The 10,563-nt window shown below is 37.0% G+C and overlaps 1 protein-coding gene across 1 annotated transcript; it reads left to right on the top strand.

Moving 5' to 3' along the window:
- The first annotated feature begins 1,407 nt into the window (after positions 1 to 1,407).
- Cpr62Bc (Cuticular protein 62Bc) lies at positions 1,408 to 2,892 on the top strand. The gene is made up of 3 exons (XM_089260110.1): positions 1,408 to 1,550; positions 1,644 to 1,775; positions 1,980 to 2,892. Exons 1-3 carry the CDS (start codon positions 1,536 to 1,538, stop codon positions 2,379 to 2,381), a joined length of 549 nt encoding a protein of 182 aa, XP_089116236.1. The 5' UTR covers positions 1,408 to 1,535; the 3' UTR covers positions 2,382 to 2,892.
- The last annotated feature ends 7,671 nt before the right edge of the window (positions 2,893 to 10,563 follow it).

Here is a 10,563-nt window from a genome sequence, read left to right as displayed (position 1 = left end):
CTGCTGCTGCTGCGGCTGTAGAGGAGCTCGATCAGGTGGCATAGAGGAGAAGGCGACCAGTCGAGGGGCGTGGCAGCAGATGAAGCACAAGAACACGAAGTATGCAATGCCAGCATAGACAGCAACAACAACAACAACAACAATAACAATGAGCGCATGCAATCTACGTTACACTATGAGAGGCAACACCTCCGCCCACCAGACAATGTTTAGTTCCCATTGCTTCATTCAATTTATTAACAAATATACATATATGTATACAATATTTGTACGTTACAAGCTAAAAAAAAATGTATAAATATATTTTTTATAAATACATATATACATATTTTTTGCATCGTGTTTCTATTTTATTTGAAATTTTTGCTAGGGAGAGGCCAAAGTAATTATATCACATTGCCTGATTTACAATATAAAATATTTTGATTTGTTGAGATAAAGTATTTATATATGAATAATGCATGTTTCGTTATTAAATTTAACGTGGTCGAGGCTTTAAGTTTATTGTATAAAATTCAATTAGCTGAAACACTTTATCATCCAACAATAATAACATAATCAAGTTGTTTAGTGAATATCTTAACAATTTATAGATAATTATATCAACTTATAAACCTATATATATCATATAATACGTATACATACATGAGTGCAGGTATGGCTATTCTTTTGCAAACCCTCTTTAACTTATTGGATTTAGTTCATATATAGAAAAATTTATTCATTCTCAATAAGATTACATGATATGTGCTATATGTACATATAATCTTATAGGTTTTATATTTAGGCATCATTATATGCACAAATACACATATAATATGTATAATAGTAATATTTATTACATTCATATATGTATGTATGCATGTATTTGAGAAAAATACACTTATTAATCAATAAAAAAAAAAAAAATTTTAAATTATGATAATTTATTCATCAAACATAATTATAATCAAATTCCAAATATTTCAAAGAGTTAACTTTGACTCACATTTACCAACAAATGTTCATTAATGTGCAATGCAGAGCAAAGCCAAGACGCAAACCACAATATCAGCAGCAGCAGTAGCAACAACAACAACAACAACAACAACAATAGCAGCAGCAGCAACAACAATGCACAGTCCATTTACTGACGTCTGACTGAACTTCACTCTCGTTTTCACAGTCAGCGTCGGCGTTGACGTCGCTTTTTGCTGCCGGCGCTATTGTCGTTAATGTTGTTGTTGTTGTTGTTGCTGCTGCTGTTGCTGTGTTTGTTGTTAATGCTGTTGCAACTTCTTAAGCTTTACTTGCAAATGGCAATTGTTTCAGCCAACGCCGCCGCCGCCGTCGACCAGTCGTTCGTTGAGCTCGCTCGTTCAGCTCGGGGGTAATCGTGTGGCTTTTGGCTTGATCGCTCGGGCGTTGTCTTTGGATATAAAAGAGACTGTCTTCTGGGTTCTAGTTATCAGTTGAATTACGCTCAACGTATCGCACACACGCGCCGCTAACCAGGAAATAAAGCACACCGCCAAGCCCAACTCCAAATCCTCCAAATGGCTTTCTTCAAAGTGAGTGCCTACTGTGGCTACCTACAGTGCCAGCCAGCAGTACTGTGTCCCGTGTGTCTGTATTGTACTAATTGTGCTCTATTTTGGTGACAGTCTCTGATGTGCTTGGCTCTAGTGAGCATCGCCTCCGCCGGTGTCCTGCACAGCGGGCCCGCTGTCTATGCCGCCGCTCCTGCTCTGGGCTATGCTGCCCATGGCCACCACGATGAGGGTCTGGATTATCACGTAAGTGCAGTGCAGCAGCTGTAATTAATGCTGTGTGTGCCAGGGTCATATGTCATGCTGGCATTTAGTGCGCGTTTTCTCACGATTGTCCATTAGCCAATTAGCATATTGGCCAATTGGCATCGCGTGCATCTTGTATTCGTGCTTAGCTGACGCAGAATCTTCCCTCTCTCTCTCTCTCTCTCTCTCTTTGTCTCTTGGCAGGCCTATCCCAAGTACCACTACAACTATGGCGTCTCTGACGCCCATACCGGCGATGTCAAGTCCCAGCATGAGGTGCGCGACGGAGATGTTGTCAAGGGCTCCTACTCCCTGGTGGAGCCTGATGGCTCAGTGCGCACCGTGGAGTATACCGCCGATGATCACAATGGCTTCAACGCAGTCGTGCACAAGAGTGCGCCCACTGTGCACGCTGCGCCCGCCGTCCATGCTGCTCCTCTGGTTGCCCATGCTGCGCCCTTGGTGGCCCACGCTCCAGCCATCGCTCACCATGTGTCTGCCGCTCCAGCTGTGGCTTACGGTGGCTCTGTGGCACATCATGCCGCTGCTGTGCCCGCTTACGGCTACGCCACCCACAATGCTCATGCGCATGTCGCCCACTACTAAGGAATCTGCTTGGAACATTAATACAGCCCCCCACCCTTCCGCATCCCATTTGTCATGCCTATTCCTTCATATTTATTAAACACACGTTGACGACTTAACCAATGCGCCCTGGCCTCCAGCATCGCCTGCTCAATACTCAAGTCACTCAAGTGCACGGACACGGAACCATCAAATGGCATCCATCCCGCTCGCACGCATGCACCGTCCCTGTCTCACTTACACTCACACACAGCATTAAACTTCTCTTATTGTATATACTGCCAACACACAAACGCCCATCAACAAAGCCACGCCCACAAAACCACGAACCACGTAATTGCATAAACGAAAGATGATCATGAAATGGTAGATGATGATGAACAGAAGAACTCCGCATGGAATGTACATACACAAATATAAATTGGGAATTTATATCTTGTAACATGTCTCATAATTTCAGCCTAGTACTTAAGTTATATAAACTGCTATAAATATAAACTGTAGTAAATTACAGAAAACCAAAACTAAACAACTTTTACTTTGCCAGCAGATACGACTATATATCTCTAAAGATGTGTACAGCTCATAATTATAGCTTCAGATAGTTCTCAGCATTTAATTTATGCGAAAGCAATTGGTTTTTAATTGTTCATAATTTGCATTACTTATTTATATAGCTAAGACATGATAATTGCCCAGCTCATGATCACAATCATGATCATATGATTGACAATTATGGGTTAGCTAAAAACCCAGCTGGGTATTAGTATTATTAGTAAACATTTTGAAAGTTAGAATCAAGCATAGATCGTAAAAGTTTATTCTTACATGCATGAATAAATTGAGAATGCACTTCTCTTACCTATACTCCCATAACAGTTGTCTCTCCTCTTACAAATATAGTAGTAGTAAAATTCTAATGAGAATTGTAATAATCTACATATATTATATTATGCTGTGTTTCAATATATTTTTATCAGTAATAAGCTCACAAAGGGGTTAGTGGAATCCCTCGTATGGCTTCAATAAACACTATTAAAGTAATGTTGCTACCCTGATTATAATACAATAATAATAATAATAATATTAATAGTAATATTATTATTAATAAAAATATAGTAGTAATAGTTATATATGTTGAACTACTTTAAGCATATTTGTAATATGTACTTATCATTTTTAGATCTTTGCTTATACCCTTATATGTATGGTAAGACTAGATTAATTGATGGTAGCAGAAATTAATTTTGATTTGCAAATAATGTATATATATGTAGTTAATTGTTACAAATGGATAGAATTTTAATACTAAGTTCACAAAGCGTTTTTTTTTTTTTTTTTGGTACTAAATGTATTTCTTACTAAATAAAAAAAATAAAAAAATAAAATAAATAAAAAAAAAAAATATATAAATAAAACATTTTCTCTATTATACTTTTAGGCTGACAACATTTGAAATTTATTTACAATCTACTTTTAGGTAAAAATGTGGATTTTATATTTTGTAAATTACATTCCACATTTCAAAAAATTTAATTATATTTATTTCTTAATTTTTGGAGTAGTTTTTAGGAACCACTCTGAGCTTATTATTGCTCTATTATTCAACAAAATGTCTTATGAACATTGACAGGCTTTGATTAGCTAATAACTTAAACTTGTACTTGATAAATTAAATTTTTTAGGGTTTGCCATAACAATTGGATAATAGTAAAACCTCCACATCTTAAAATCCCCATAGCTCGGTATGGGGTTCGGCTCATTGATTAATTTACCTCCCTGTGTTGTTATGGTCCTGTTTTTGTTGTTGTACCGGTTCTACACTTAATAAAATAATAATAAAAAAAATATAAAAATAAAATAAAAAAGTAGATGAGGACTAACCATATTTCAAAACTTTTATATAACCAAATTTTTAATGAAAGCTGAAATTACCTTTTTCATGTTTAACACATAAATAATATCTCTGCCATCTGTTAACATTACAATTTAATCAATCAACTTAATATGGGAAAATCTAAATTAATAAGCGCATTTCAAAGACTAATCCAATTATATTTATTTTGATCAACCTAGCTCCATTACCTTGCCAATAGACTTGCACTTGATACATAAATGCTGCCACTTAGCAGCTCATATTTGATAACAAATATCTAATGGCAGCCAATTGTGTTTCTTTTTCCCGAGTGGGCGAAACTTTATGTAAGTAACAGAAGTTATGAACATTTAAAACAAAAAGTCGAGCCGAGCTAGTTGCTTCCGCCATCCACAAATCTTCGCATTTCCGTCACTTTTATGTCTGAGCAGCCCACAGCAACAAGAAAGCGACATATTGATCTCTTAATGAACGCAGATATTTGGACAAAAACACAAAAAAAAAAAAAAAAAGCAGAAACAAAAACAAAAACAAAATAAAGAGCTCAAGTCGCTTGAAAACTGGCGCAAAAATACGTATTTATCATAGACTGAAAATCAAAAAGCAGCGAAGCGTTTAAATGTGCGCTAAAAACACAAAAAGAATACATGGAAAAAGTAAAGCAAAAAATACCTAAAATAAGTTATACGTGCACTCCATTAATTAGACAGCGACTCGTCTGAGAGATCGGGCTGTTGTTGTGGCAGCTGCCCTCTGGCCGGGTTCTTTAACAGTTAAGGTCATCTCAATTGGGTTTTTCGCGTTGCTAGGAAATGCCGGAAGGAAGAGCCGGTAGCTGGCAAACCCAACGCCCCAGTGTTTACTTATGCATGATACCCCAAAGCTTAAGTAAAGCCTAAGTAAGTCAGCCAAACATCTGGCTCAGTGACCAGCAAAAATTTAATATAAAATGTAAGCAAAAACTGGTAGCCGATGCTCCAATAACCTTTTCATAGCCACATTTCATTCGCAGCATACAAAATAAAGATGTGAGCGAAATATCAGCTATGCGACATTGCTGAAGTCTTCTTCAGCATTGAAACGACAGTGGCTAACTACTTTTTGCTGCACTTGGCCAATTGATGCGAGTAGTTGACATTCAAGTAGAGCTGCCTCACATCTCAACGTCTCCTGCCCCCGTCAACACGTGCTTGGATTGGACTGGACTGGATTTGTTTTGTTTTGTCGGTAGTCTGTCGCGTACCATTAAGATACAAGTCTCAGATATGCATCGACAGCCAGAGTCGTTGATACAATTTATAGATAATCACATACTGCGGCTGTGGCTACTGAAGCTCTTAGAGCTCTGACCACCTTTTGAAGAGGCATCGTTTGAGACGAGAATGCACAGTGCACAGTGGTTTATTTGTTGATACATTAGTTGTTATTGATCTTAGTAATTAGTATTGGTATAGGCTGTGGAATTATTATTGTTATTATTACTTAGATTGGTATAGGTATTAATTATTAGCTATTTTCGTTTAGCATTAGTATATTCATTATTCGTTTTAGTATTACCATAAGTATTAGTATTAGCATTAATAATTGTATTACTATAAGTATTAGTATTGGCATTAGTTAGAATTAGTATGGTATTATTCTTAATGTTTGTGTTATTATTAGTATTAGTATCATCATTAGCATTAGTAAGATTTGATATCAGCAATATTATTTGGTATTACTAATCGTATTAGTATGGCTTGATATAAGCGATTGTATTACTTTGACAATGAGCATTAGTATTAGCTTAGCATCACAAGTATTAGCATCTGTACTAGTATAAGTACAACTTTGTAGTATTCATGTTAGTTCTGAGCCACTGCAATGGTACTCCAATGATCCCTATGCTATAAGTAATAATATGAGTATGACTTGTTATCAGTATCATTAGTATTACTGTGAGAAATGGTACTATCTATCATTAATTAGTATTATCATTCATAGTTGTATTACTCTTATTATTACTATTACTTAGTATTGGTATCAGAATCAGCATTACTTTGACAATGAGTATTAGTATTAGCATCAGTATTGCTATAAATATTCGTGTAAGTACAATTAATAGTATTATTATATGTGTTAGTGTAAGTCCACTTATATAGTATTAGTGCTATGTCTGCTCGTTGCCATTAACTTTCGCGAGCCACTGTGCCATGTAAATGTCGCCGCATCTGTCGGCGTAATTGAAAAATGCCATTAATAATTAACTATTGCCCAGTAGATGAGCAACTTAGCAATTGAGCGACTGAATAGTCGAACCACTAAGCCACTAAGCAACTGGGCAGACATAATTAGAGGTATAAGAGATTTGTGTTTTGCCGCGCATAAATAAACATTTCAACAGCAGCAGCAACGGCTCCAGAGCTGCGCGGATTCACTGGAGGCTGGCCGCGATGTGTATCTTTGTAGTTATGCATGCCGCCTGTCAGCATCAATTATATAACGAGAGCTAACTGGATTATTTGAGGGTTAATTTGATGCATGACAGGCACTACTAGTAGTTGTAGTTGTGGTAGTTGTGGTAGTAACAGCGGCAGCTCAACAGTCTGCAACAAATTGGGCAAAAAGGTGCGAGAATCCATTTCCATCTCTTTCTGGAGCACACGCTAAACAACAGAAAATTTATAGCACCTCCTCGGGTCTGGAAGCACATTAATTTGCATTTTATTACAGCGGCCGCATTTGCCACGGGTCATTTTCATGGCGCGTTACAGAGCAACATCTCTTGTTAACAATGGCCAGTCAATTGGCTCGGACTGCAGATGCGGTAGTCTCCAAAGCACTGAAGCATACCCAACTAAGCGACAACAATGATGCCCGCCCACACCCACACAAACTACCTTGTATACATATCTCTCCCTCTCTCTCTCTCTCTCTCACTCTCTGTCTCTCGTTTCGCGACCTGACTTGCAACATTTGCACCTTGAAGTTGTCGCGTGTTGCAAGCGACAATGCTACCCAGCAATGCTCCAGCAATGCTCATTGCCCATTGTGAAATTAGTCTGTGCAAACAAACCGAAATTAGGTGACCAAAGTAAACCAAGTCAAAGTCGTTGTTACTAACAGTCAAGCCTCAATTCCAGCAAATCTCACCATTCAGCGACTCTTATATATATATAAATTAGGCAAACGATATTCATAATTTACTTTTATGATACATATAAACTATATATATATTTATTATGTTTAATTGTATATATATATTTATATTTTACGAAATTCATAATTTACTTTTATGATACATATGAACTCTATATATATCATGTTTTATTGTATATATATTTATATTTTACTACTCTATTCTTTTCAGTGTTCTACAGCATAATTCCAACTTTAGAATTCTACAAGCATTCACATTCTGTCATTTTCCGTTTTAATATTAATGTCGTATTATCTTTTATGATCCAATTCCAAACGAACAAATCACATTTCATATTTTTACGATTCACTTAATTATAGTGCTTAAAGCCGAGTAAAATGTGTGTGTGCTACGTTTTATTTATTTTCGCACAGAAATAAACTATTTTTACATATATTAAATTCCACTCCCAGCTGCCACGATTTGTCATTAACCTGAAGTTTAGCTGCACGCTACATTTAACATGAACATATATGAATGTATGAGCAGTATCCATGTATTTATTTAGCTGCTTAGACATTATGATAGTTTCCATTCTGGGTAGTTGGGCATATTTACTGCTGTCCAACCGTATTGGAGGAAGCCACGCATATGTGGCTAAAAATCTGTCAAGCTACATATGAAAAACCTTCGGAAAATGCCGACAATCGCTTGAGATTTTCCCAGCCCCTTGAGAGCGGAGCCGAGTCTTGGCCAGAGTCGAGTTATCATGTCTGCGTAGCAAATGCTTTGGCGGCGCTCACAAACATGCAAATTGTCTTAATCTAGTATTTAGCTTTAGTTTTTTTTTTTTTTTTTTTTTTTTTGTTCAGCTGCCGACAAACCGCAGGCCGAAGTCGAATTGGAAATTCAAGCCCCGGAGTGAGGAAAAAACGGAGGCGTAGCGCATTGAGACAATTGTATGCAAGTGCTGAAGGTTAATTTTTGTTTTTTTATTCATTTTTCATTTTGTTTTTTTCTTTTCGTTTTCTGATTTTTTTTTTATTTTTTTGGTAAGTTTTCGCGTAATTCTCTGCACTTGGAGCTTGCTCTAATTAAAGTCTTTAGTACGCCCCGTCGTATTTAATTGTGAGAAAAAGGGCAGTCCGTAACGCTGACCCAGACATAAACTACCACACATTATCATCTTGTATAGTGGGCCACACAAATTGTTTTGACTAACGCTTTTGTTATATTTGCTTTTTGTTTTTTTGCTGATTTTAGCTGTTTTATTTTTTTTTTTTTTTTTAACTGCTGCAATTGCGACTGGGAGTCTTGCGGTTTGTCAATATTTCAGATAAATTTGCCAGCCGCCAACCTCAATTGGCACGTTCTCAGCGTGGTTCAAGGATGAACTTGACTTCAGCCGACCAAGCTGAAATTTGTCTCAGCTATCTTCAAGCGAGAATTGGCCGCTAGCAATAAATCACTAGATAAACGCATACGTATTCCTGATCGGTTTGCGCTGATATAAACTCTCTGTTCAGTTCTCATGCACTTCATAACGACAAATTGCTCAATTAACAATTTTGCATTAAAAACATACAGACTTGAAGTGCTACAAAAACATGCTCTAACTACGTTCGGATACATAGGTCAGTCAATATACCCTATAAAAGTTCAAGTGTTATGCTAGGCGACTATGGAAATGTCGTGGGTGGGATATTATATTCTACATATTCATAATATATATTATAATGAAATATGAATTATTACATTATAATAATCAAGACTTAATCTTTATACATATATACATTTCAATTATTATAAAGACTGTTTCAGTTAGTATTTCTCCTCAAATATATGTTATACATACAGTCGAGTCCCGATAATTCGAAATGTAAAGGAAATCAGTTTTTTTTTCTATCTACACAGAAATTTAAATTATCGAGAATTATTGAGAACGAAGTTTTAAGAGGATAGAACTTGTTTCAATTTATCGCGATTTTCGATTTAGAGGAGCTCAAATTATCGAGACTCGACTGTACTGTGTATTTTCATTCAAGATATATAACCGAATGAAGTAGAAAGTACATATATATACTTTCTATTTCATATATATACATACATATACTTTCTATTTAATTCGGTTATATATCTTGAATGAAACTGTACACTGTACAGTCGAGTCTCTCTTCACTTAACCTAAACTCTAGGGTATTCACTCGTCTACATCCACACAATTTACACCTTTTTTCACTTAATTAATTCAATATATTACGACCGGAACCCGTGGGAACAATAAGTGCAAAGAACACCCAAGCAACGGCTTCAAATCCTGCGCTTGTACCTGGCCAACAATTAGAACTAGTCTCGGTAATAAAAATGCGCGTTATCTAACATAATTGTTTATGTGGAAGTGGGGAGCAGTCAATTAATCACTGATTGAGTCAGCACTAGTCACTGGTCGGCGTTATTATAGATCAAGATATAAATTAGTTTAAATTGCTCTGGTGTCATATCGTTATATTTGCTTTTCGTCTATTTTCGTTACTTTTGCTTTCATTTGTTGCCTAGAATGGCAGTCATCCGCGCTTGACCTTCGGCATTGATGGCTAAGACAAAAGAGTAGCTAGCGTCACATGGGAGGGAGAGAGACAGAGAGGAGAGGATTGCGACTGGTTCTTCAGTCAGAATTTCACTTATAGGCATTTGCATTTGTGTGTTTCACATTGACTTGAACTTGGCTAAGATAGCCTAGATATTTTTTATTGAATTAAGTTGTTAAATAAATTGCGCTTTATTGGCCACTATTTGTTTTGGTCTAGGGCCACAATTATTGGAGCTGGCTAGCTTGTGGGCCAAGTCATTTGTTTGTGCCTTGCGGAGTTAATGACAACATCTATGATTAATAACACCAACAATGCTGCAGTGACTGACAGCGGAGAGCGGCACTACTACTAGGTATTCACAATGCAGCTCTCGCTCGAGATCTATGGCCGAGTCTGTCGCCAATTTGCACTACTTACATATAGCACAACCCGACCCCATTCAGCCACTCTTGTGTAGCAACATCCCGATTCATGCTGCAACTTCATTCACATGGCCCCCGCCAAGCAATCGTCGTACTCACCACGCCAGCGACGTTGACTGCGGCTGCGGCAGCGACGTCGACATCGCTACAGTTGACTGACTGACTGAGAAAAGGCCCAGTGTCTTGAAGAGTTGGC

This window comes from Drosophila navojoa, chromosome 4, assembly GCF_054131105.1.
Source record: "Drosophila navojoa isolate 15081-1374.11 chromosome 4, UAZ_NAV_1.0, whole genome shotgun sequence".
Lineage (NCBI taxonomy): Eukaryota > Metazoa > Arthropoda > Insecta > Diptera > Drosophilidae > Drosophila > Drosophila navojoa.
This window is presented reverse-complemented; position numbering and strand designations above follow the sequence as displayed.

What these genes read in the sequence shown, in the direction of transcription:
- Cpr62Bc (XM_089260110.1), top strand. An exon ending in ATGAGGGTCTGGATTATCAC is followed by an intron (nt 1,776 to 1,979) that starts GTAAGTGCAGTG and finishes GTCTCTTGGCAG; the next exon opens with GCCTATCCCAAGTACCACTA.